At 49.0% G+C, this 27477-nt stretch overlaps 1 protein-coding gene across 2 annotated transcripts in view; it reads left to right on the top strand.

The window, feature by feature from the left end:
* Positions 1 to 11710: 11710 nt before the first annotated feature.
* GRIN2A (glutamate ionotropic receptor NMDA type subunit 2A) overlaps positions 11711 to 27477 on the top strand; it is a 363761-nt gene continuing 347994 nt past the window's right edge. For both annotated transcript variants that reach the window (XM_047714300.1, XM_047714301.1), the window contains exons 1-3: positions 11711 to 12562; positions 13136 to 13326; positions 14747 to 15178. In XM_047714300.1, coding sequence (XP_047570256.1) covers positions 14765 to 15178 — 414 coding nt within the window. In that variant the 5' untranslated portion in view covers positions 11711 to 12562; positions 13136 to 13326; positions 14747 to 14764. The remainder of the gene's footprint in view (positions 12563 to 13135; positions 13327 to 14746; positions 15179 to 27477) is intronic.

Raw genomic sequence — 27477 nt, 5'->3', positions numbered from 1 at the left:
GCCAACTGTGCCTTCCCTTGGGGATGCTCAATGACATTTTCCGGGGGGGAACCCTGCCATGATACCCAGGGAAGAGTCTGGAGGGAGGGGATGGAGTGGCATCTGCAAGGATGAAGTCTTTTCTTCAGCTAGAGCTTGGAGCCGTTCTGGATGTCTCCAGGGTTTCCTTCTGCTTCCCTTCCTTTCCTTCCGTTCTTAGCAGGTGGGAAGGGCCCTAAGAAGCTTGTGCTTTTCCTTGTCTGGGCTTGAGAGTCCCCGAGTCTGCTATTTATAGGCAGGGAGACATCAGACCCAGAAAGCAGCCCTCGAGAGAGCCTCTGCAGTTGCCAGTGTAAGGGGCACGTGGGATCACCAACTCTTCCCTTCTTGGGACTGCATTCACGCTCATTCTGGGAAAATCAGGCAAAGGACACAGTGTATTTGGGAAAGGACACAAGGAGAGGGCAGGCACCTGGGTTCTTAGCTGGATTTGCCTTTGCTACGGACAGGCCCGGCTTCCCTGAGCCCCAGTGTCCTTCTGCAGTATGTCCGATTTAAAGCTGTTTGCTCTGTTTCCGCTGTGAGGTTGTCATAAAGATTATATGGGATTATAAAGATTATATGGGAGTGCTTTGAAAAGTAATGATGGGGATATAAGAGCCCCCTCCAGGGTGCCCTGCAGGAGTTGCAAATTCAGATGTGCTGCTCTGGCTGGGGCAGTGGTGGCATGTGGTTTCCTGGAGAGCTGCCGTGTTCTCACACGACCCTACCCCCAGCGCCACAGTTGATGGGTCAAGGTGTCTGCTATCGAGCCAGGCTGGGCCGAGGAATCATGGCCTTGGGCTCTTTTGGCTTGGGGAAGGAGGGTGACCAGTCGTTCTTTGCTCTGGGTTTAGGTTTCGCTGGAAACAGGGGGCACTGATACGCTGTCTGGCTGTAGAGGAAGGCAGCGCTGTGGTGAGGGAGGGTGAGTCCAGCGAGCGAGAGAGAGGCGGAGAGACACGTGAGAGCCGGGCTCCAGCTGTTCTTGGGATCAGACCGCATCCCCAGGGCTGGACTGTTCAACCCATTTTTGGCTTCTCTGAGCCGACCATTTCTCCTCTCCCCCACCCCCTTCTCTTGTTTTTGGCTTCAGTGGTTTCAAGGTTGTGTTTGCCCTTTAAAAGGGTAGCTGAGATATTAGGCAATACGGCCCTCTCGGTATAGTCCAATGAAGGAGAAAGCTAGAGTGTACCCAGAGCTTAGAGGTCACCTCCTGACCCCTGCACCTCATTTTGCAACTACCGTCCAGCACTCTTCACCACCTTGCCTGGGTATGTGAGCAAGGAAGTAGCAAAACCAACACGAGAATCCAGGCCTCCTGACTTCCATCCCAGGACCTCCTCTGCCTACTTTTTATTTGGGTAGCATTTGATAATAAAACATGTTAAAAAATAGTAACTCTTTCTATCTACCGTGTATGTACTAAGTTCCTCCCTGCACTAGATGATGTGATTCTCACGCACTCTCATAATAGGAACCCAATGAGGAAACCGTTTTTTTTTTTTTTTTCCTCATTTTGCATAGAGGAACACTGAGGTTCAAAAAGGTCAAGCAGCTTGTCTGAAGTCACACAGCTAGTGAGTTCCAGAGCCAGGATGCAAACCTAAGTCCTCGTGTGTAACCGTGGAGCTCTGTCTGGTCTTTGACTTCCTGCTCTATGGAGAGCAACCATGACCACACCGTCCTTGGGGCCAGTGCCTTGCTGAGTCTGGCAGTGAGATTGAACGGCCCCAAGAGATCTGTCATTTCCAGCATCTCGTGGCTACTGGCATGGGAGTATTGTTCTTGGACTTGTGTTATTTACCCAAGAATTTGCAAGGCTGCTTCTTGCTTAGGTAACAAATACCTCAGCAAATATGGGTGGAAAATTGGCATTGCTTATTTAGGGTGGGGAGAACTGCCGGCATCCTTGGGAAAGCCGTTGGTGCAAACATACGAGGGTAAAAGAGGCCCGGGTTTTGCTTATCCACCCCATGATAGAGAAAGGGATTCTTGAAGTTTCCCTGCGAAGGTGGCTTTGGTGTTTATAAACCCTGTGCTTCCCAGGTTCACAGAGGTTGGCCAAGGGCATCTATCCCGAACTATTAACTTCTGGTCACCTGGGACAGAATCAGCTGGAAGTCTTGTTAAAAATGCAGTGTAACACACTGCTCCAAGTCTCAGTGGCTTAAAACAACAACAGTTCATTTGCTGATGAATCTGCAGCTCAGGCAAGGTTCAGCAGGAACAGCTTCTCTTGGCTGGGGCGGCTCAGCTGGGGCCTGCAGGGTCCGCTTTCAAAGTGACTCACGTGGCTGGCAGGTCGGTGCGCTGGGTGGTGGCTATAGGCTGTGGGCTGTGGGCCGTGGTTCCTCCCTATGGAAGGCTCTCCATCTCCATTGGATGCTAGGGCTTCCTCACAGCATGGCAGCTACACATTCCAAGAGCAAAGAAGAACAAGGTGGAATTACACTGCTTTTTGGCAGTCTAGCCTCGGAAGTCACTTAGCAACACCTGTTCTGTGCCGTGTTGACCTGAGGAGGTAAAAAAGGCTTCATACCCTGAAGCTCTCTTGATGGGGAAATGGCAGTGGCGAGGGAGGGAAGGGGAGGGAAGCTAGGTGCCTGGGGCAGGGAAAAGAGGGAGAGGAGAAAAGGACAGCAAAGAGAGAGACAAGTGAGAGAGGAGAACTTCCTCTCACTGTAGGTCTTGATTTGTCTTTGATGTGCACATATATTACCTTCTGTTTAAGAAATGAATAAAAGGGGCGCCTGGGTGGCTCAGTGGGTTAAAGCCCCTGCCTTCAGCTGGGGTCATGATCTCAGGGTCCTGGGATGGAGCCCCTCTTTGGGCTCTCTGCTCAGCGGGGAGTCTGCTTTCCCCCCTCTCTCTGCTTGCCTCTCTGCCTGCTTGTGATCTCTCTCTGTCAAATAAATAAATAAAATCTTAAAAAAAAAAAAAAAGAAAGCAATGAATAAAAGGCCAAGATGGCAAGGGGTGGTTGGTGGACTTGTTGGTGTGTGAGTGTGTGCGTCTGCGTGTGCTCACAGTCTTAGGGTAGGCATCGGCGATGCGCTGAAAGCAACAGCCCTGACGGAAGCAAAGGGGAGGCTGCCTCTGGGGCCAAGGCAGGGCCTTGAGCTCCAGCATGCCCGTGTCCCCTGGCATCCCAGAGGAAGCTCATTCTGCCTGACTTGCCCCATCTCTTCCAAAGGAAAGAGATCCAGCTGTCTGCCAGGGGCTGAGGAATCCTGGAGATGGTGAAACACGCCCTGAGGGAGAAAGGATGAAAACCCCTCACCTTTCACTAAGAGCGAAACAAAACAAATCTTCAGACAAAAAACCTCCCCAAAACCAAAAAACAAAAAAAACCAAAACAAACAAAAAACAAAAGAGCGCACTCAACAAAGAAAGCTATGAAGTATAATAATAATCCCTACCATTGATTAAGGACCCAGTATGTGCCAGATGCTTTGCCTCATTTCATTCCCACTGCAACTGTGATTTTGCAGACAAGGAAACTGAGGACCCGGAGGGCGGGGCGGCATGCCTGCACTTGCACAACCAGAGGGGAGGCGCGCAAGTGTGGTTGCAGCCAGGTCTGTTGGCACCTGTGTCTGGTTACTGGGACTTCAGTCTTTCCTCCTCTCCCCATAGCCAGGATCCTTGGGCGCCTTTGCCTAATGAAAAGAAATGTTCTTTATGCAATTTGGACCCGACCGCTGGACTTGGCGACAATGTATTTTCTGACTTCCCAGTAAAAATGGAGTTCTTTTTTAGGAACAGTGACTCTCAGAGGGCAGAGCTGGAAACTCCAGCTGGGGGAGAGGAGCAGCAAGTAGCAGAGTTAGCACCAAATAGCTGGGGGGGCGGCGAGTAGAGGGTGGGGGGTGGGGGGGAGGGGACATTGGAAGGAGCCAGGAGGCACGGATTCTAGTCCTAACTGGCTGTGTGACGTTCAGCCATAATATTAATGCTCATCAATAATAGGGAAAGCCTCTACTTGTCCGTCTCTTCTGTACCAGGGGTTGTGCTAAAGAATTCATGTGTATCACCTGATCTCATCTCAGCAGTCCTTTTGGGGAGGGAGGTACAGATATCCTCCCCATTTTGTGGATCAGGAAACCGAGGTCTCAGGCTTGGAGCCAGCAGCCACACACATCAGAAGAGATACATCCGAGATTTGGCCCTGGTCAGAGGAGTTGCAGTCTGTGCTGTTATCACTGTGCAGGAATTTTGATACAAATATGAATGTGACACAGACCCAGACAGTGGCTGCCGTGTATCGAGTATCTTCTGTGTGGCATACACTCTTCCGTGCACTGTATGGAATACAGCGCTTAATCCCCGCCTGTGAATTAGCTATCATGATCATTTCCATTTCCAGTGGAAGAAATTTCCTTCTCATTAGTCTAATGAGAGGCTCATGCCTTCCATGGCATGGCTGTGTTCTAAGAGCTTCAGCTTTCGGCAGAAGGGTAAAGGTAGGCATGGACTCAGGTCACGTGCAGTGGGGGCTGGCTTCTGACGACATCCCTCCCTCTCCCTCTCAAGAGAGAAGCTAGGGTGCCGGAGGAGGTTGGGAAGCTGGCTAGACGGGTGCCTTACCTGTACCTTCTCCAGAGGCTGGAGGCACAGGCAGCTCCCTGGGGCTCACCATGCCTGTCTTCCATCAGTCCGGCCTGGGCAGCCTGCCTCCTTGGCACAGTGGGCTACAGCCCGAGGCTCCTGGGCCCTGCGTGGCTCGGTGAACTGTGTAAGGAAGGGACACTCTGCCAACGTGTCACTGGCCAGCTCCCCTGTGGGCACCATCTGGGATGTACTGAGCCGGGGAGCCAGGGCCGGCCAATGGCATCCTCCTCCGCCCTGTGGGCCTCACGTCCCTGAGCACACACGGCAAGTGTTCAGCTGAGGGAAGTATCTGTCAAGGGAACTTCTTCGTTAGGCCCCTAATGGCCCTATCAGGCAATAACGAGCATACTAATCACGGACATTGGTTAAACCCTGACTATGGCTGCCTGCTATGCTGACTGCTTATGCATACTGTCCCACTGCATTTACTCTGATGCATCCCTACATTTAAGTACTATTATTATTATTCACATTTTATGGATGAATAAACTGAGGCACAGAGAGGCCAAGAGACTTACGCACAGTCATGCAGCTTGTAAGTTTAAGAGCCAGGGCTCACAGTCTGTTTCTCAATGTCTGGCTGACTCGTGAGTCCTGGATTCTGATCTTTGCCCCGTCATTTGCTGATGAGCAATTCCGTGTGGCCCCCCTGCTCCTTCCAGTTCTTCGGTCTCTTCTGTACAGTGCTGGTGTTGGACCCCATCCTCAATATGGGTTCATCAGAATCCTAGCATTCTTTCAGGAGCTATGTGTGCGTGGGGTTGGAGCTGGGAAGGGGCGAGGAACCTACCAGCCTCCTCCCCTCTTTCAGCCTGGGATTAGGATCAAAGCACCGCTTTCCATTGCTTCCTGTGTGAGGTTTAACAAGAGAGGGATGGCATTCAGAAGGGGTTCTGCTGCTTAAGATAGAAGTTCGAGCCTTGGTAATTGCCGACCTGACATTCTTGTACCCTAGAAGAGGAGGAAAAGGAGCCCCAGAGAGGGCAAGGGACCCATCAAAAGAGGTCCAGCAAATGGGTGACTTAGATGATATAGTGGTTCCAAGTGTAGGTCCTGGAGCCTGACATAAACGGGCTCAAGTGCTAAATCTGCCCGGTACTACTTGGCGTTCTCGGTCTGAGACAGCTCTTGACTCCTGTACCCCTTCATTGCTGTTAAGTGCTCCAAGTGGGGTGGTAATGCCCCGTGTTCCTTCTCTGGAGAAAGAACTCGGTGACTGGGCCATTGTTCCTTCCCAGCCTCACCCCTAGCCCCAACCTCCAGTTCAAATGCTGCCCAGCATTTGGACCTGCCCAGTTAGATGCAGAGACCAGGGCTGCCCAAGGACTCTGCCCACCTTAGGGAATAATTGTAGTGACTTTCCATGGGGCAGCCTCTACTGGAGTTCATGCCCCACAGAGTCTGTGTTCATGGATGGGGAAAGAGACATCCCGATGACAAGAAGACACGAGTAAGAGACTGTGTGTGACCCGTAATAACTGTGTGGCCTTCAGCATCTTCCTTCATGTCTCCAGGCTTCAAAGAATGGTATTGGAGGTTTGATGACCCCCATGGGCCTCTCCAGCTTTGAGGCGGCATGCTTCAGTGATCCTCGGCACCAGGAAATATGACCTCTGTCCTTGGCATCCAGACATTCTCCGAGAAGTCTTCTCCCTACACGCAGACTCATGAATCAGGCAGAATCATAACTGACTGAGTCTCCCTCTTTATCTGTTGGGTGAGTGATGAGATGCTCTGAGTATTCCTGGCCTTGGGAAATTGGCCTCGAATGGTCTGGCTGCGTGCAGGGCTCTCAGAGCACTGTCCCGAGGGTCAGATGCCAGAACACAGACGGAGCCGTGTTTCCTAGTGAGCAGGGTGATTGGTTGTTGAGAGGTGACACACCTGTTTGGCTTCCTCCTCTCGGAAGCCCGGCTTGTTAAAAGGCTTGGGCTCATTTCACATCAGACGCTTGACCCACTCTCTCCCTCTGTCCCTTCTCTTCTGTCCCACTCACTGTGGTGCCTTCGCTTGATCCAGACCCTTGTGATTGGTTGGGCAGTGTGATCCCAGCTCCACTCACATCTCCCTGGCCCAGTAGGAAGCCCATGTGCTCCCCAGTGGCTTCCTGCATGTCTGTGCCCAGTGGACCCTGCAAGGGTGGGGAGTTACAAGTTTCATCCAATAATGGATAAGGGGATGAGTTAATCCTGCCCCCCAGACCCCATTTCTTGCCCCCGAGTGGGATAACCCGGAGGTGTATTCTGTATAGTTTCAACTGGTCTTCAGCTGGATTGGGGCTAAGTTGACCCTCTTGGCCCCTCTCTTATGAACGTGCCTTTTATTGGCTTCCTCCTACCCCACTTCCTCTTGTGCTTTCTAGATCACCTCCCAAATAAACTAAGGTTCTCAAATCCTGATCTTGGGGTCTGTGTGAGGTATTGTGATTTATAATAAGAAATATATAATTTGGTCTTTGTTCCTGTTTCTGGCAGGAAACTCCTAAAACCCTTGGGATTTCCTAAGAGAAAGAGCAAAAGGTGTCTTTTGTTAGGTGGTTTTTGGCCTGCACCCAAGGGTGGGGGCTGGTTGTCTGCCCAGTGGAGCCAACCATGTAATTAGAAGGTTGGAATGTTCAGTCCCATCCCTAGATCTCCATGGAGGGGAGACAGAGTGGAGATGTGAATTCAGTCACCGATGGCCAACGATTTAATCACTCATGCCTATGTAATGAAGCCTCCATAAAACCCCAAAGGACAGGTTTGGAGAGCTCCCAGATTGATGAACATGTGAGACGCTGGAGAATGGTGCATCTGGGGAGGGTGTGGAAGTTTTGCACCCTTTCCCCATACCTTGCTATATATGATAATCTTTAATCTATTTCTATGTATTTACATATCTCTAATCTATATGTATTAGATATATATCTAATATATGTAATCTCTTCATCTGGCTGTTGATTTGTATCCTTTAATATCTATTGCTTTAAGCCAATAATCTAGTCTGTAAGCTGGTTTCCTAACTTCTGTGAGCCGCTCTAGCAAATAACTCAAACCCAAGGAGGAGGTTGTGGGAACCTCTGATTTATAGCCAGTCAGAAGCATAGGAAACAGCTTGGACCTGGCTGTTGGCATCTGAAGTAGAGGGAAGTCTTGGGGACTGAGTGAGCTCTTAACCTATGAAGTCCGATGGATCTCCATGTAGGGTCAGATTTTAGTTGAACTGTGGGACACCCAGCTGGTGCTTGGTTGTGTGGGGACCCCTCCCCCACTTTGGAATTGGGTACAGAACCCTTACTGCTCTTGGAGGGGTTCACACTAAAACACACCCTTATACAACATTCGCTACAGCACTGAGGGAGGGAGAGTGATTTTACTCCCATTTTACTGATGAAGGAACTGAGGCCTGGAAAGGTTAATGACTTTCCTCAAAGTGGTAGAATGTACAGTCATTCTTTTCTCAACGGTATGTTTTGGTGTCTCTCAAGCTCCTGTCTGATCTAAGGAGGACGCTGGGTTGCACAGGGTGAAGACCAACAACATCCAAAATCTTTTGCTACTGTCTTAATTTCAGTTCTTAAGACTAGCAGTGGATTTGTTTAGAAAAAAAAAAAAAAAACCTTAAGCTCTAGTTAGAACTATTGATATCTGAATGGGTTATGGGAGTAGGAAGGGAGTTTTAGCCTTTTGGATAAGATATTATGGGAGGGTTAACTAGCATCTCGGTTGATCCCAAGGTCACGACCTTCAAAAAAAGTTACAGAATCACTGAACATAAAACGTGGAAGGCAGCTCTGAGGTCTTCACGGCTAGTGTAAACCTTTGTTTCTACTTATGGAACTGCTACCATGTTAAAGAGACGATCAAGAAGGGACCATGGTTAGCATGCGAGGTAGGAATTTGGAGGAATGGTGAAGGTGGATCACCATTGACGAAACAAAGACTAAAGTGGTGGCTAGACTGGTGTTTCAGGGTTTTGGCCACCCTCAATGTCTTTTTCACCCTCTCTTTTTCTCTCAGGATTGTATTATACTGCTTTGGAATCCCGGTAACCTTGTAGAATGCGAACACACCCAAGCTTGTTTTTTACACAGCAGACACATAAAACAAAAATTCTGGGTCCTGGCCCAAATTTTGCCTTTGGCCTCTTGTCTCACAGTACTAAAGTTAATTAGTCTTATTTTCCCCATATGCATAATAAAGGTTTTGGCCTCGGTCTGAAATTCTCAAGAAGCGTTCAGGGAAGCATTGGTTCCATAGGATGGCAGCAGCTATTCTGTGGAATAAAATAGGTTTCCGTGATCAATTTCTTCTGGAATATTGCTGGATTCATAAGCACATTCATCTACAGGACTTCTTCTAATGTAAGAATTCACTTTAAAGGGACTCAGGTAGGCAGAGTTCCCCAAACTTACTTAGAAACATAACACACACTACAGGATCATCTCTAACGGTCTTTAAGCCAAAATGCTGCCATTCTTTATTCTTTTCCTTTGAGAATAGAGATATTAAGAGAAGCACAATCAATGATCGGCTCATTTTACTTCTCTACTATGGACATGATATGGTGCTTGGTTTTTAACCACAGTGTTCATGTGCCTCAAAGCAAGTGGCAACCACGGGGGTCATTTCTTTAGTGAAGCATTTGAAGTTAAATCAATCGGATTGAAAACAACGGAAGCAGTTTGTTCCTAAAGACTAGACTAGGTAATTTCAGTCTCTTTAATGATGTGACTGGTAATAAAACCAATTGGCAAAATTGACTGCAGAATAGTGTGACTAGTGGCTCTTTTTTCCCCCTTTTTTCTTCCCACATAGTTTTTGTCAGCTTAGCTGCTACGAAGGTTTTTCTTTTTCTTTTTTTTTTTTGAAGATTTTATTTATTTATTTGACAGAATGAGAGAGATCACAAGTAGGCAGAGAGACAGGAAGCAGGCTCCCCGCTGAGCAGAGAGCCTGATGCGGGACTCGATCCCAGGACCCTGAGATCATGACCTGAGTCGAAGGCAGAGGCTTAACCCACTGAGCTACCCAGGCTCCCCTGCTATGGTTTTCCATCTGAAAGTCTTGAGTAGCAAATCCTGCTCAGGGTCCTAAGCTCTGTAGTTGGTTTAGCTTTTGCAGACAACACGGGGTTCATTGTCACGATCACATACACACTGTTACAGTCTCTACCTGCATGCTGGGGTTCAAGGTGTGTGACCCTAAATGGCTGTCCACATGGGGGAGGTGTCTAGCCTGGGGCAACTCTAGCTGTCTGTTCGTTCAGATGGAGAACTGTCTTCTTTCTGTATTCAGAAGAGACCACACCTGTTTGATCTACCTTTCTATGAGTCTGGTCATGAATGACTTCAAACTTTCAATGCCACTAGTTGTTATCAAAGACTATTGTGGAGTCTGTGTTGATGTACAAGTATGGAAAGTATGGTGGGTTATTAAACAGGGCATCATCAGAGTCATCTCTGGATTAAAACAAATACACATCCTTGGCTTCACCACTGAAGATTTTGATGGGGAAGATCTAAAAATGGGTGCAACCACCTGTATTTTAAAAAGTTCCATGAATACAATCCACATGGCCATCAGTAGGAGACTAGATACACAGAGTGTGGTTTATTCATACAGTGGGATGGTACTCAGCAACAACAAAGGAAAAGTAGCTGTTACATACAGCAACATCGATGACTCTCCTAGACGTTAGGTTAAATGAAAAAAGCCAGTCACCGAAAAATGTACAACATAGGATCCATTCGTATGAGGTTTGGAAATAAGCCAAGCTGATATATCACATTAGAAAAAAATTGTGGTTTCTACTAGGGGGATGTGGGATTAGCAACAGAGGGACACAGGATACTTTCTGAGAGTGATAACAATAGTTTATAACATTTTTGGGTTGAGGGTCTACACAGATGCTTATAATTTTAAAACTTGAGCTGAATTCTTAAGAGATGTATGTTTTATTGCATATAATTTATACATCCTTTAAACAAAAGAGCCTCATTTCCCTGGAAGTCTCCAAACTAGGGTCCTATACTTGTGTCAGAATCCAGGAAATGATCATCTTCACTCAATCCAGCTCAACCCAATTACAGCCTCAAGAAATGGAATGCTCCTCTGTTCTTTGCTGTCTTCCACACGACCCACCATTTTCATTTACCTTCCAGAATTTCTTCCATTCTTTCCATCTTTTGAATAATAAAACTCCAGAGAACTTAACATACAACAGCCAGCTTGATAATAAAACTATAGTTCTCTAAACTTTGTCCCTTTCCTGTCTCCATTCCAGTAGTCGGTATTCAGCATTCCTGGAAAGAGGCCCTTCCCTCTTAGGCTACCTTGTAGGGCCCTCATGTTGGTTGAGCACCTACTATGTGCCAGACTTTGTTGGCTCCTTTACTAAGGCTATCTCATTTTCTTTCTGCAATAACCCTGAGAAATAGATATTTTTACTGTCTTCACTTTCCAGATTAGCAATGGATAAGGGAAGATAAATGTAGAGCAAGCCCAAAGGTGACATCAAGCTAATGAGTGGAGATTGCAGGGTTAGAAAAGAACAGTGATTACAAAAACCTCGTGTAATTTGAGGCCTCTTTCTTTCCAGGCCTTGAGGTAAGGAAAGTGGGGATCGGAGAGCTGGAAGGAGAGATACAGCTGAGTGTAAAGAGGGCAAAGTTCCTCACTGCACAATGTTTTTCATGCCCAGTTGCCAGAATTCAAACCAGCCAGGCCTCATACACCCAGGCAGTCCCATGCTCTCTGGCTCACCCCTGCTGGTAGCTTAGAAGTGGCAGCCTCAGGGCGACTTTTGTTTGCTATAACTTAGAAAACAAGAAGGAAGCGAGTGGGGGATGTAGAGATGTCTTTACTTTTAGGATTCTGGCTCCCTGAGAGGAGAGGAGTGGGTTCCTTTCCGGGGGTGGCGATGCACAGGGAGAAGCACTGAAGCAGATTCTGTGGCGTGTGTGTGTGTATGTGTGCGTGTGTGCGTGCGTGCGTGTGTGTGTGTGTGTGTGTGTGTGTGTGTGTGTCTCGGCGCGCCTGTGCGTGGAGGGGGATTGCTGTACCCAGCGCGAGGCACTGGGGGAGGAGGAAGCGGTAGCAGAGATCTGAATAATTGATTCTTCAGCCGCACCAGACGCTCAGGAGCGGGCGGAGAGCGTGGCTTCAGCACCGCGGACAGCGGCACGCCGCCGCAGGCTCCCCCTTCGCCGGGCTACCGCCTATCCTGGCCCTGTCGCCGCCGTGCGCTCCGGGAACCGGTGGCCGTGCTCCGCGCCGCCTCCGAGGGACTGCGGGGTCTGCCTCGGCCCGCCTCCGGGGAGGGCGGCTACGGGCGGGAGATGCTTTCACCCACTGGAGCTCCAAGCCTCTCTGACTGTCGCGGGGGCTGCTGCGTCTAGTCGACTGAGAACAAGTCCCTAAGTTGGCGTGGGGGCGCCCCTGCCTTCCTCCTCCTCTTCCTCCGAGGCGACCGCATCAGAAGCACGCCCCAGAAGCCCGCTTTTGCCAGTGCTGTGAGCCAGGGTGGCTAGGCGCTTTCCGACTCCCGTCGGGAAATGGGGAGCTGAAAGCCTGGTGGCGAGCTGGCCCCGCAGCGAAGGGCCCAGAGGGAGCTGCCATCCCCCGCCCGCGCCTCTCTCTGGCGGGGACCGCGGGGATCCCCGGCCACACGCGCGCGCGCGCTCCCACACTCACTCACACACACACTCGCCCTCACACACACCACCAGCCCGGAGCCTGGGCTGCGGAGAGGGCTCTCGGGCGCGCTCAGAGGACCCGGCAGCTGCTGTCCGGAGTAGGGCTGGAAGCCGAGCTCCGGCTTTTGGAGGGAGGCGCCGCGGGGCTGGCCGGAGCATGGGGCTGGGTGAGCGCTGAGAGTCGGGGCCGCAGCCATCAGCCCTGGAGATGACCAGGAGCGGCCACTGCTGAGAACTATGTGGAGAGAGGCTGCGGTGAGTGCTGGCGCGGGACGTGGGGCCTGGGCGGCCCCTTTGAGGGAAAGACGGTGGGAGGCCTGAATAGGAGGGGGCGGCAGGACCGCAAGGGGGTCGTTGCGTTGAAATGATCGCATCTCCCTCGGGGATCCGGGACCGCGGGAGCCCGAGTCCTTCCCTCCCCCTCTCCTGCCGGCTCATCGCAAACTCAGCCAACCGCCCCCCCCCCCCCCATTCCCTCCTCTTTTTCTCCCTACCCCCCTCGCTCAGCAGCTTCTGGCCGAACAACTCCCAGCAGCCGGCGCCGGGTGGTAGGGGGTGAGGGTGGAGATGCCTAGTTAGCTTCTCGTGCGTGGCCAACCTGGGGCTCCGGTTCTCCTGTGCGCCCCGAAGCGGAGATCTCCATATCAACCGTGGGGTCTGAGGATCCGCACAGGGGTCTTGGGCACCGAGCTTCAGCTCCCCCTCTCCGGTGTAGCCCCCTGTGCGCACAGGGGGCTGTCAGCATTGCGGACTGCAGCCTGCCCCCGAGTCCCTTTTCCCCTGCCGGTAGGCTGACCCTGCCTTTCTGTCTCTTCTCCACCCCGATAGAGCCCTACTGCAGAGCCTCCGGCTGGGATAGCCGCCCCCCGTGGGGGCGATGCGGACAGCGCGGGACAGCCAGGGGAGCGCGCGGGGGCCGCAGCATGCGGGAACCCGCTAAACCCGGTGGCTGCTGAGGCGGCCGAGATGCTCGTGCGCGCAGCGCGCCCCACTGCATCCTCGACCTTCTCCGGCTACAGGTACGTCCCAGCGGGAGACCTGGGCTCGGCCCGCCGGGGAAGAGGAAGACTCGACCGGAGAGAGAGCGGGAGAAGGATCAGGAGAGAGAGGGAGAGGAAGCGGGAGAGGGAGCATCTGTTAGCGAGGCGCGGGAGGAGCACCAGGGGGCGCTGCGGCTCCGCGCTCCGCGACGCTCACCCGAAGAGTGCCGCGGCCAGAACGAGTTCTCCTCAACTTCCCCCGGCTCCGGCAGCGCGGGGCCCGAGGGGCGCGCGCCTGTGCACGCGTGCACGACTGTGCCGGTATTTGCAGGCACGCGCAGTTGTGCACCTAGCGCGATACATGTGTGTGCACCGACTGAGGACGTGTGCGGACTCCGGATGGCTGTGGGTATAGCTACGGCGGCCTGCGGCTGTGCGCAGAAACGCGCGCGTGCCTGTGAGGTTGTGCAGCCCACTGCCCACATGCCCTTACGACTTGGTAACAGGATCTGGGGTGGGAAGCCTGGGGAAGGGCTGTACAGTTCGCGTCCGTCGGAGAGCTGCTTAGGAGCCTACCTTTCCCCCCACGCACGTTCTCTGCCAGCTCCCACGCGCCGGCCCACGGGGTGGGGGGACGCGCCTTCCCTCCTCTCCGGGGTTCTGCATTGCACGCGGAGCGCGTGAGAGAGGGCGTGTGTGTGTGTGTGTGTGTGCGCGCGCGCGTGTGTGTGCACGCGCGAGAGTAGGGGGCGGGCCCTGGGGCCCGCCTTCTGTTGAGTGGTTCAACGCGAGGTGGAGCGAACCCTAATTTCCCCCTAGGCACCCGGGACCCTGGGGCGCACGAGCGAGTGTCCTCACTCTCATGCACGGGGCCGGGGTGGGGGTTCCGGGTCTGCAGCGGGGGCCCTGTGGAACCAGGTCTGTGCTGCACCCGGCAGGTTCACAGGGGGCGGGGTCGAATAGCCCTGCGCGGGAGCGGGGCTGCGGAGTCTCAGCACCGCCTCCGCACATGGGGGCTGGTCTGTAGTTCGCCTCTCGCCAGCCGGGGGCGGGGTTGGTAACTTGGTCTGCACTAGGCAGGTGGGAGACCGGTGGATGGAGGGTTTGCTCTGGGCGCCTACGCTCAGGGGCTGTGGTCCACAGCTAACTTGGGGATGTGGTGGGAGATGTGGGCAGAGTTACGTATGGAGAAGAGGCTGGAGACGGGGTGAGAAGGAGGTTGGATGCAAAGATGAACTTGTGGACGGGGATGGAGAATTAGCTCCGACGGGAGTTGTGGAATAAGTTGGGTGGAGGGATGTGGATGGCATCGGGAATGGGGAATGAAGGCAGGGACTCTGTGAGCTTGCTCAGGGGATGGGTGCCTTACCTGGCTCCTAGAGCCAGGGCCTGGGTCATAGTCCCTTCCCTCTAGAATCCTTGCTCCCTGTGGCGCTGACTCTCCCTCTCCACCTTGCAGGGACCGTAAGTGGCGACTATGGGCAGACTGGGTTATTGGACCCTGCTGGTGCTGCCGGCCCTTCTGGTCTGGCGCGGCCCGGCGCAGGGCGCGGCGGCGGAGAAGGGTACCCCGGCGCTGAACATTGCGGTGCTGCTGGGTCACAGCCACGACGTGACGGAGCGCGAACTGCGAAACCTGTGGGGCCCAGAGCAGGCAGCAGGGCTGCCCCTGGACGTGAACGTGGTAGCCCTGCTGATGAACCGGACGGACCCCAAGAGCCTCATTACGCATGTGTGCGACCTCATGTCTGGGGCGCGCATCCATGGCCTTGTCTTTGGGGACGACACCGACCAGGAGGCCGTGGCTCAGATGCTGGATTTTATCTCTTCGCAGACTTTCATACCCATCCTGGGCATCCACGGGGGCGCATCTATGATCATGGCTGACAAGGTAAGTCGGAGAGGTGATAGGCTGCCAGGACTGGGGAGTGTGCCATCGTAACACAGCCTCCACAGGTCTTTGGGAGCCCCTGGCATCTGTTTTGATCTGAAAGAGGGTCGTGGTCCTGGTGAGAGCCAGGTCCTGCCTCTCCAACCCAGAAATGAATGGAAATGCTTTTTTCCTTGGTTCCGAGAGTGGGGTACTCAGAGGCACTTCGGCTGTGCCAGGAAGAACTCAGAAAATGCAGATGTGTAATGTGTAATGGGGTGGTGGAACGCTTGGAGGTTTCCAAATAGTGCCCAGAGGTGAGCCTGGGGATACTTGCAATGCTATGGCTCATGCTTCTATAATATCAGCTTTACCCGATTTGTGGGGAAATGTCAATTTTTCCCTCTGTGGTAAGTGTCTAAAACTATTTTTAAAACGATTAAACGTGGGTATGTTACAGAATAGAATGCATAGTTTTTAGGTAAAGCACAAAAGGGCAGAGAAATGTCATGTTTCCACAGACTGTCTGCTGTTGGGGAAAATGGGGTAGAGGGTTTGAGAAGTCCTGGGCTAGAGGCACCCAGGAAGGTGTTCCTCTAAGGATTGAGTAGAGAGAACTGAGCACAGACCCTGAGCATGGAGGGCCTGGCATTTCCCTACATGTTCCCTGAGTGGGGCTAACAGGGGTAAATGGAGGGGTTGCCTCCCCAGGATGGGTTTTGGTAGGAAGTTGGAGAGTGTCCTAATGAGAGGTGTGTCCACATTTCTTGGCTTAGGATGAGAGATAAGGTCTTTCTGTGGACCCTCTGAGAGTATTGGTTTGGGGAAGAGTAGAGAGAGAGACTTCCAGACTGGAATGAGATGTTACGAGAGCCTGATTTGAGGGTCATGCAGAAGTGGAGGGATGGAAGAGGGCCAGAAGGGAGAACCAAAGTAAGGAAGGAGAAAAAACTAGACTCATGGGTGCACTGTATCTCGAAGCCCCAGGGAAGGACTGGGGTGGGGTAGGAAGGGGAGGAGGGGGTGCTTGGCCTCGTGTGCCATGGTCCCCAGCCCTGAGAGCATCTTGGAGTATGTTCCTTAGATAGCAGGAGACATCCAAATGGAGCAAGCAGACATTTGTCAGGGCACTTTCTTTCTGACGCTCTCAAAGCACTTTTATATTCATCAAATCAGATTCTGCCTCTGCCTCAGCAATTCCCACCAGCTCCTTTGGGAACCGTATTAATTCTTTCAGGTCTCCTGGGCTGCAGCACATTCAGCCGAAGTATACAACCAATGCAGTATCTTATTAAACATTCATTTTAACTGGTTTGCAGCCTAGCAGAATTTCTACGTGTGGCTGAGCCTTTTCCCAGCCACCTCTCGGTTTGGGGGGGGGGGGGGTCCTTTCTTGGATGAAATAGAGTAGGGAACAGGTGGCCCTGCCACCAATTGCTTGAGCTGGGAAGGGTCTTGGAGTCTCCTAGATCATCCTACAACTTTCAGATGAAGTGCCTGAGGCACAGGGGGGCAGGTAATGACTTGGCTGAGGCCACATGGTGGGCAACGGAGCTAGATCTGTGTTTTGTTCTCCAGCTGTGATCTCACATTCCAGCAAATTAAGCCTATCTTCTAATGTTGTCATCCCATCTTCAAGAGGGTCAAGGAATTAATCTCATTTTATAGGAGGTTCTAAGCCATGGAGAGGTGCAATGAATCAGAGCCTAGGGCTTGTGCGTAAGGAATGACCGACCCTCTGATGAAGGCATGAAGAAGAACTACAGTTTCTAGCAGGGGTTTGGAGTGTGATTTGGGGATCTAAATATTACCATTGACCCCTCCTCCCTTCTGAAGTTTTGACGAAAGAAGCAATATGCAAAAGACAGTAGCCATGTTGAAAGTGAAATTAATGGATTCATTAGGGCCAGCATAATCAGTGGGGAAATATGGTGAAATCTGACTTGGAGAAGGAGTCTTGAGGCTGGGAGGGCTGAGCTGGCAGGTGTGTGGCTCAGGCTCTTACCTGACTTACCTATTGGACTGGAGGCAAAGGAGCAGGAAGAGAGAGTGGGCTCATAGTTGAGCACTTGTTTGATATATAGCTACCCTGCCCACTGTGAATGTCAGTCTTGGACCTACTGGACCAGCAGCTGCTCCTTCCTTAAAGGAGTATTAGAAGGGGAGTTTTGAGGGTATGGGCGGAAGCATCCTCCTCTTCTGTAGAATGAAGCTGCCTAATGGGGATTGGACAAGAGCATGACCCCACTGAATAGTACAGAAGGAAAAGGGAATCAGGAAATGGCAAGAGAAAGAAGAGAAAGGACATTTTCAGAGAAGCAAGATTAGAGAGAGATTTAAGAGGTGACAAAGGAGAGAGGAAGGAAATATACATTGGTTCAAAGATGGTGAAGGGAATTGGTTACTCCTCATTATTGTCGGGGCTTTCAGAGTTGGTCTTAATGGCAGGGAATCAAAGAAGTGAGCGCAGATAATGTTGGGGTATATGTTGGGCCCCATGTGTGGGATGAGCAGGTGATGTTGAGTGGAGGTGGGTTAAAGAGTGGTATTTTGAGAAACTTGGATGTGTTAAAAAAAGGAAAGAGATTGTCTGAGACATGAACAGCCCTTCCTTCCATTAGTAGCACATCTAGTTGGCTTGTGCCTTTGCCACCTGTTTTTTTGGGAGCTGAATGCTGAATGCAGTTTGTTTGGCTCTGAAGAAGCAGCCATGAGACGTTGCCTAAAACTTACCTTGTGTGGTTGAGTGTGCCCATGGTGCTGTGGCCACAAAGTCTGCATCTCCCCAAAGGGAAAAGGCCTTTCTGTCTTCCCCTAACATGATGTTCATTTGGTAAAGCCCAGAACATACTTGTGTTTGTTTTCACTTCCAAATTGGTAACATGATAGTTATTAGTGTCCCTGTGGACAAGAATGGTAGTTAATTTGATTATCAGGTAAATTGAACACTGCCCCCGCCCCGCCACACACACATTTTTACCTTTCCTTCAGTCTACTTGACCCAAGGAAAAAAAGAACAAAGCCTTATAATAATGGAAATGTGTTAAGTGGCACATTTTTGTAGTGTTAATTTACAACACAGATGTTAATGTTTCCTTCTATCAATGGGTGGTCTTGAAATATAGTTAAGTTAGAGGTGAAAATAATGGTTGCTGTAGAGATACAGTTCTACTCTTATCTTGGTTTGGCCATTTTGATCCTCTCCGAATGGAATACATTCTTGTTGCTGCAAAAGTCCCTAATACATCAGGCATATGCCCTAGACCTTCACATTTTTGCTCAGTGTCCTCACGTCCTCAACCCTCTCCTCCACTTCTAATGGCTCCGTGGGGAAAAGGCAAGGCTTGCTTAGATTTTAGCTACATCTGTCCATGGACTTTGTTTTATATGACATTTCTATCCATACCTCATCTCCTCTACTAGAATGTAAGTTCCTTGAGGACAAACTTTTTTTTAAAAAAGTGTGTTTATGTGTATTTGAAATAATGAATACTCTTTCTCCACCGTTTATAAACCTAATGCTTCACTGTAGACTGCTTAGAAAGTATATTAACGTTTAAAGAAAAAATAAAGTTCTCCCCTCTAAGTTCTGTCACCAGAGTAACCACAGTTGGACACATGGGTCTATTTCCTTCTAAGCTCTATTTAGTTACTTATCAGTTCAGGATTATACTGCATATATGGGATTTTTTTTTTTTTTTTTTTTTGTACTTTGCACTCTGTGGGCTTTTTTTAGTCAGAAGATCCAGGGTTTTCTTTAATTCCAGAAAAAATCTCAGCCATTATGTTTTGGATCTTTCCTCTCCAACATTTTCTCTGTTCTCTCCATATGTAGTTTCTCGATCAGTCGTCCAGGTAACTTAAATTAAATTTTTTTTTTCAGTTCTCTGTCTCTCTGTGCAATGTTTGGGAAGGTTTCCTTAGTTCTGTATTCCAGTTAACCAGCTCTTTTTATTTGTACCTGGTCTCTTATTTTGCCTCTCCGTTAAGCTTTTTTTTTTTTTTTTAAGATATTTATTTATTTATTTATTTATTTGACAGACAGAGATCACAAGTAGGCAGAGAGAGAGAGGAGGAAGCAGTCTCCCCACTGAGCAGAGAGCCCGATGCGGGGCTCGATCCCAGGACCCTGGGAACGTGACCTGAGCTGAAGGCAGAGGCTTTAACCCACTGAGCCACCCAGGCGCCCCTCCGTTAAGCTTTTAATTTCAACAGTAGTTCATCATATTTCCAAGATGAATGATTGGCCCCTTTTTATACCTCCTTGCTTTTTTTGTTTTATAACAAAACTCTTTTCACTTTGTGAATGTAAATCCTTCCTCTGTCCCTTTGAGGATTAGAGGGAAAAAAAAAAAAAGGCCTGCGAAGTTCTTCTCTGATTGCTTTAGCGTCTTTGTTTCTTCAGGTATGAATTCTTTCATTTTGTAGATTCTGATCATTGGATGTCCTCATATGTCCTCTGATTTTTGTTTGTGAATTTTTAAGGTGATTTTATGATTTCTTCTGCCCTTTGTCTGCAAGGGTAGTAAAGCTCATGTCAACAGCTAAGCTTAGAGCTTTCTCCCTGCTCTGTGTACCCTTTGGTGCAGGCTTGGCTCTCAGTCTAATGTAAGTTGCTTCATTTTGGCTCCTTGCCACAGACAGGGGCATCGTTTTTGGCCATGATTCCTAGCAGCATGATTCTGGGTACAGTTTTGCCTCTTACCCCTGGGTAGATGTTGGGACCTCTGCTTCCATGTCTCATATTGAACCCATCCCCCATGAACCATGTGACTTTGATTCCTACATGAAATTATAGAGTCCCATCTTTTGATTCACTTATTTTCAGGGAGTTCTCTTTATTTTTGATTTGTGATTCCCTTTTCCTATTTCCAAGCAGTACTATGTAAATTTTAAAACATCTAAAGATTTATCTATAAATTCTGTGTCTTAGGAGCAGAAGAGGAAGGTTACTGAGGGTGTTCACTCTGATTTTGACCCAGTTATATTTTACGTCCTGCTTTTATTTTTTTCAAACTTGATTATGTATTCATGGAATTTTCCCTTATTATTAAGTAGACTTCCCAAATGTTATTTTATTAATTATTATTATTATTTTAAAAATAATTTTAAAAATTATTTATTTGACAGAGAAAGAAAGAGAGTGTGTGTGCACAAGGAAGGGGAGTGGCAGGCAGAGGGAGAGGGAGAAGCAGGCTCTCTGCTCAGCAAGGAGCCTGATGTAGGGCTCAATCCCAGGACCCTGGGATCATGACCTGAGCTGAAGGCAGACGCTTAACTCACTGAGCCACCCAGGCGCCCCTCAAATATGATTTTAAAGGGCCGTGGAGTATTCTGTTTTTACCACATTCATTGAAACGAATATTTCTATTTTTCCACCTTTAGTAAGGTTGATTTCTGGTTCACATGTGTGTTCTTCCTGGAACCTTGTGCTGATCTTGCCCTTCACATTTGTTTCTTGGTAAACGTTTGTTGACTGAATGAATCAGGGTGTTGGTTCTGATGCCAGCTTGCTCTAGTTTCCAGATGAACTTGCCACACTGTGGTTTAGGGCTTTCTGTGCAGTATTTGTTCCCTAAATGCCGGTTGATTTCATGGGTGTGTGCCAAGTCGCCTCTTACGTTCTCATGGGCAGATAATTACTAGCCACCCTTTTGATTAACGGAAACTGGGGGGTTCCATGCAAAAGGCCCGGATGGTGCTGCTGAGTAATAGGTCATCAGCAGGAGGTGGAACTTTCTCTTATAACCTGGTAGCTCCCTTGTTTGGCTTTGAGTGAAACACTGAAAGCTCATGGAAAGGGCAGACGCACACATTGCAATGTTGGTGGAGCCCACTCAGCCCCTGCTATGAAGGCATCGGGTAGTTCCTGAGAGAGTGGGGAGGCCTATCTTTAGCCTTTGCGATGAGGCATGTCAGATGCAATCATCTACTCCTCCTTACATAAGTCATCGGAGAGCAAAAGGCATCACCCCAAGAGGATGACTAACTTCCCAAGTGGCCCTTGGAGTCAATGATAATCACTTGGACTCTGGATAGTTGTGTTCTGGTGGGTTCGGAGGAGGCAGTGTGTATATTCTTTATGGTAGCCCCAGGTGGGAAATGCTTCTCTGGTTGCAGTGATGGAGGGAGGAGGAAGGGGCAGATAGGGAGGGAGGTGGAAAGGGAGAGAGAGTGAGAGAAGAGGAGAGGAGAAATACAAATAGAATCTTGGGTTTGTAACACAGAGTGATGGCTTCTGGTCAGGCCGTCATGAAAACAAGAGGTTATAATGTTATTAGCGGGTGTATTTTGTTTGTCCTGCACTGCCTGTTTATTATTTAAATTTGAAGTCGTTGCCAGCATTAATGTTAGGAGACATCGCAGTTTTTAAGAAATCCGAATTTCATGCTTTATTGGAAAAAATCAGCAGGCTGGGGAACACCAGCCCCATCTCTCCCCTTGGCAGGCAGCGGCTGGGTGGAGGTGACTGGCACCCCACCCCTTAGGGCAGGTGCTGTTCCTTTGTTCATTTCTCCGCTTGCCCACTTGACTCATTCATGTTAGAGACCTGGCCCTGAAGGTGCTGGGGTTTGAGATCCCCGATGCAGGTGAAGAGCATAGCTGGTCTTTATTAAGAAAGCCTTCCCCTGGCATTCTCCTTCTCTTCCAGGGGCTACTTCTTGGTAGGTGGCAAATTCCTGATGGGCACGTGGCCAGGCTGCTGTGTTCACTGCTGCCGTCACTAATCTGCTGTAGCATTTCTGAGCCCACAGGCCTTAGACCCTTCTCAACACAGTACTCCACGAAGCCCCTACCAAGCAACTTGAGTCCGAAGGCCCCAGAAAACCTTGCACAAAAGGGTTCGAGGATCTACATTCCGTTTCCAAATATAGTATGACCTGGAGAAAGGCCCTTCACCTTTCTGGGCCTTAGGCTCTCCTGCAAAACGTGGGTTGGGGTGATATCATCTCTAAGGCCTATTCCAGCTCTGGAAATCTTTCACCTTCAAGAAAAGACCAACAAGAAACATCCCCAAATGTGAGCAGTGGTTATCTTTGAGTGGTAGACTCGTGGCTACGTCAGTCTTTGAAGAAATGTCATTCCGGCATGGTGAATAAGTTGAACCTTTGAGTTAGGTTGTCTGAGTTGAAATTCAGGCTTTCACTTACCAGCTGGGTGATCTTGGGGACACCCCTCAAAGGCTTTGGGCCTCAGTGTCTTTTGTTTGTTTGTTTCTGACCCCAGCCTGACCTCAGTGTCTTCATGTTCCAAATGGAGACAGAAATAGTACCTACTGGGGCACCTGGGTGGCTCAGTGGGTTAAGCCTCTGCCTTCGGCTCAGGTCATGATCTCAGGGTCCTGGGATTGAGCCCCACGTTAGGCTCTCTGCTCAGTGGGGAGCCTGCTTCCCCCTCTCTCTTTGCCTGCCTCTCTACCTGCTTGTGATCTCTCTCTCTCTGTCAAATAAATAAATGAAATCTTAAAAATTAAAAAAAAAAAAAAAGAAATAGTACCTACTTCATAGAGTAGCTCAGTGCTTGGCTCATAATAAGTATTTACTCCAGGAATGTTCTTGGTGTTGTTCCTGTGTTTTGTAGCTTTTATTTTTGTCAAATGTGCATGTGCTTTGTCATCACTAGAGAAATGATGAAGGGCCATGTAGGGATACGAAAGTGGGGATGAATCCCTGTAGAACTCTGAGAAGTGGACAGTCCAACACGAACCAATGCACATTTCCTTGATATGAACACGAAGAGGAATATGAATTTCCTGGGACAACCAGGTGCTTTTAGTTCTGCACACTTGCCGGGGGCTTTATCCTGGCAAAGTGAAGGTAAATGTTGCCGGTGCAGAAATGACCTCGAGAGGAGCCGGTCTCAGGGAGCTTTGCAGTAAATAACTCCCCCGATCAGACCTTATGTTTGCACTGGGGCTTAGGGCTTCAGGGTGTGGACGGACACAGTTTCTCATTTTGTCTCTGCCAAGGATAAAACAACTCAGTGATAGTCCAGGGAACCTGGCAGCCCCTGAGGTATTTGATTAAAGAATCCTTACGTGGTTCTATTTACGCTCTGATTTCATTGCCTTCTTAAGTTAATGATTGTGAATCCAGCTGGTATAGGCAAGAGGCTTAGTTTCAAGAGGGACAATAGACTTTTATGTTAATATTTCGGTTGTCTTAACCAAGTTGGTTAAGATGTTGGCTCATGGAATTAGAATTCAGGACTGTCTTTCTGGATTGAAGGGAGGGACCCATGCTACAGGGTGCACTGGAGGACTTCAGAAGAAATGATACTCTTGCAGGAAGGGGGAGATGTAGCTTCTAAACCTGAGAATGATTTTTGCAAGGGTCATGAACTGGGGGACTGCCTGCTGAATCTGCTTCAGAGAGACATTAGTATTTTATTTCACTAATACACTATTTAAAATGCTTGAATTTCAATGCCCTTGCTCCCTGTTATCTCCCATCTAGCCAGATTCACCCAGTTATGTTAATTGCAGGGTCTCTGTGAGCATTTGAGATTGTGATCTCCAATCACAGGGATTTTGTTTATTTGCTTGTTTGTTTTGGACCAGATGCACAGTAGATTCTAGGTAGTGAGATGGCCCTTAAAAAAGTGAAGGCCACATTTCTGCAAATATAATGTCAAATCAAGGGAGGTAATAGGCCCATTATACCTTTTCTGTTGTTAGGAGTGCTTTTAGCTGCAAATAACAGAATGTTTGACCAGTTGTGGTTTAAACAATTAAGACACATATTTTGTTTGTTTGTTTAACAAGGAGCCCCAGGTCTGATTTAGTGACTCAGTACCCCATCAAGGACTCAGGTCCTTTCTATTTTTGTATTTTGCCTCTCTCAGCTGTTATTTCCTCCTGGTCACAAGATGGCTGCTTCTGTTCCAGCCATCACATCTTCATAAGCCAGCATTCAAAAAGGGGGAGAAGAAGCTTTCTTCTAGGCCCTCTCTTTTTCCATTAGAGTTGATGTCCCCTTACATTTCATTGGCCAGAACTGGGTCCCCTACCAACCCTTGAACATCACTGGAAGAGTTCAACAGTCAAGATTCTGTTTCAAGAATGGATAATTGCCAACGATGCAAAGATTGCTGCTATTAGCAGGGGTGTAGTAGCAATGGCTAAGTGGCATAACTGATGATGTCTCCAGCAACACAAAACACCATGATCTGTAGACTTGACTTTGTTTTGGGGGATGATATTTAAAGATGGATGTTGAAAAATGACAGTGCATCCTGGGTCAGGGCCTTCAGGATTGCATGGATCTAAATGACTTATAGGAAGAGTCTCAGAAGAAAATATTTAGAGAAGTCCAGCCTGGAGAAGTGTCAGAGACGATAGGAGAGATGGGCTGTTACGGGGTAGAAGGCTTAGTCTTATTTTTTGTTTTTATTGTTTTGGGAACAGAACTGAGGCCAGAGGATGAAATTATCAGGGGTAAAGTTCCAGCTTGATGTGAGGGCTAAGCTTTGGCCATTAGGTCCTACTGCAGGCCGTGATGTTTCATGGAACAACGTCTGTCAGATGTGGCTGAGCCGAGAGTGACTGCCCGTCTATCAGGAATGGGGCGGTGAGTTGGACTCCTAGTGGCAAGATTGGATGGGGTCACCTCTGAGGTTCTTTCTAACTCAGTCACTCTGCACTTCTCAAATCCTTGAATTTTTTTTTTTTTTTTTTTTTAATCCCCAAGTCCCGGTACTTCAGGCCCTTGGATTTGGCTGAAAACCAACATCCTCACTTTCTGCAAGCGTGTGAGTAATTCAGTATAAATTTGCCCAGCATGGGGGAGGAATTTATGATCCTGGCATCATCACCTCAAATCCCCAAAGGACTTTACATCATCTTGAAGGGTAGATGGTATTTGAAAAGCAGAAAACCTATGTATATATCAAGTCACACACACATATAAAAATATAAACATAAGTAGGTCAGCCGGCATCATATTTACTAGTGGGAATGTTTTTGGCTAAGAAGTACAGCTACCAAAGACAATGTTTAGAATAATTGCCAGCAATCTTCAAACGAGGAGTTTTGCTACTGCATCCAATTAATGTGATTACTTCCTGAAGTATATTCATGTTTTTGTACACATTGTTGTATAAGGATACTTTCATACTGTAAAGAGAGAGAGCCAGAACCCTCTCTGAATTTCCAGTTGTCAATTTTTTCTTTCTTGTCTGTTGTACCCCCTGCATTTTCATTTCCTTATGGCAGTAATGACTCTGGATGGTAGTCATTAAGTTTACTTACTTCCTCCTTGTCTCCTTCACATCTCCCAAGGGGGAAAAAAAAATCCAGAATTGCTTTCTAAATGCTCTGTCTTTGCATTCCAATTTTACAATGTTCCAGGTGATGGAAATGGCTCTCTTCTAATTATTTATTTATTAGAAGTAGGTAAAAAAAAAATCCAAGTAATTATAATACAGAATTCAAGAGAAAGAACATTTGCTCAATTTGTGCATGATAGCCCCTCAGACGTGTTGCTCTCCATGGAGGTGACCCTGTGACCTGTTCAAGGAGGAAACACGAAATGGGAGTGGCAGTTTGTCACCATCTGTAATTTTTGCTGGAGTTGGTATGTTTCGAGGATCTTCTTAAGTCTCACTGAGGTGAGAAGACATCAATCATTTTCCCCTGGTCGCCAGCTGTGCTTTTTTCCCCAAAACAAAATAAAAACTCACTCTAGAACATAAGGTGACTTTTTAAAATCACTGGCACCTCAAAGCTAGGCCCACATACTCACCCAAGGAATATAAAATAATCTGGAGTGAGTCAGGGAGGGAGTCATGATCATTTTATACACCAATAAAAACTATGGACCCTCCCCCCACCACCCATCCCCCACCGAGGAATACACGTCCAGAAACAGGCATGGCTCATTCGTGTGCAATTGTTGGGGGTCCACAGATTCTCTGAAGCCCATTCATCGACCTCTTTGGAATTGGTTTATTTATTGGCTCATTAATAGGTTCATTCTTCAAACATTTATTGAGCCTCTACCCTGAGCCAGAATGCTCTGCAGCTGTATCTGTGATCACGTTATCTGCTTTGATGTGCATCTAGCTGGAGGAGGTGGGCAGGTAGAGCCCAGAGTGATGCATCTGGGATTGGGGTAACTCCGGGGAATGGGGAGGGGGAATGGGATGAGGGGGACTATGGGAATCTAGTAGAGGGGGCAACTCATCCAGACCTGGGAAGGCGGGGGCTTGTCGGAGAAGGTGTCTCGGAGGGCTGTGGTCTAGAGTTGCGTTTGAGGACTTGGGGCCAGAAGAGGCTGGCCTCCCACGCGTCTGCCCCTGCAGGTCACAACGGACAGCGGTGGGAGAGGGTGAGCTGTGGAGGGGAAGAGACTGGCTCACGGAAGCCCCGGCGCCAGCTCACAATCCAGGCCTTTCCCTCCCGTTGCCGTGTTCCTCCAGGCTGCCAGCCCTGACTGTTGTTTTGAAAGCTCCTGAATTTTCCTCTGGATGGCAGTTCTCACAATCAAAACATTGAGCTTTTCGCCGATTTCTGTTTTGTTGTCACAAGTGGCTGGATGTCTCCTGCTCTATCTTGTCTCTTCCAAATTAGGAAACTCTAGCCAGAAAGAGTGAGTGGCATTTGAAATCCATATTGTCTTGCATGTCTGTAGTCCAAGGGCTGAAAAGCAACATATTTTTCTAGACGAATAGTTTTAAAGCTATTTGTCGGACTGAGGAAACGTAATATCGGTTGACTCGGGTGAATGGAGCCAGAACACGGGGAGAGGGCGCTGAGCTCAAGAAACTGACAGGTTTGCTGGGGCCCTGGTGCCAGGTGGCCGGCAAGGCTCCCACCCCCTGGGGTTCTGAAAGAGGCAGCGCCCCCTACACCCCCAGCACCCCCCACCTCCTCCCTCACCATGAAGACCCAAACTTCCCGGTCCAATTGCACTTGAATTAATTGCCGTTCGTCTTGCCCGGGTTAATTGATAGTCATTTTTGGTACTGTTTTTTTCCTTATTTTTTTCATTCCTTCGTAAAGCTCTTTGGCAGCATCCGAAGCAACACTTTTACCATGAAAAATTCCAAACACATCCCCAAATAGAGACAATCCTGTGAGCCCTTCCGTCCCGATCTCCTGGCTTCAGCAGTGACCAGAGCACGGCTGCTCTAGTTTCAACTCCAGCGCCCCCGCGGGGTCAGACCTGGTGCATTTCACCTACAAATACGTCAGCATACATCTCGGCTAACGTGAAAGTAGTCTTACGGATGTACAATTGAGGGGACGTGAGAGATCGAAAGACCTAGAAAGGAAATAAACGTGACCTCTGGCGTCACCAACCGCAGGAAGCTGCTGTCGC

The sequence above is a fragment of the Lutra lutra genome, chromosome 18, assembly GCF_902655055.1.
Source record: "Lutra lutra chromosome 18, mLutLut1.2, whole genome shotgun sequence".
Lineage (NCBI taxonomy): Eukaryota > Metazoa > Chordata > Mammalia > Carnivora > Mustelidae > Lutra > Lutra lutra.
This window is presented reverse-complemented; position numbering and strand designations above follow the sequence as displayed.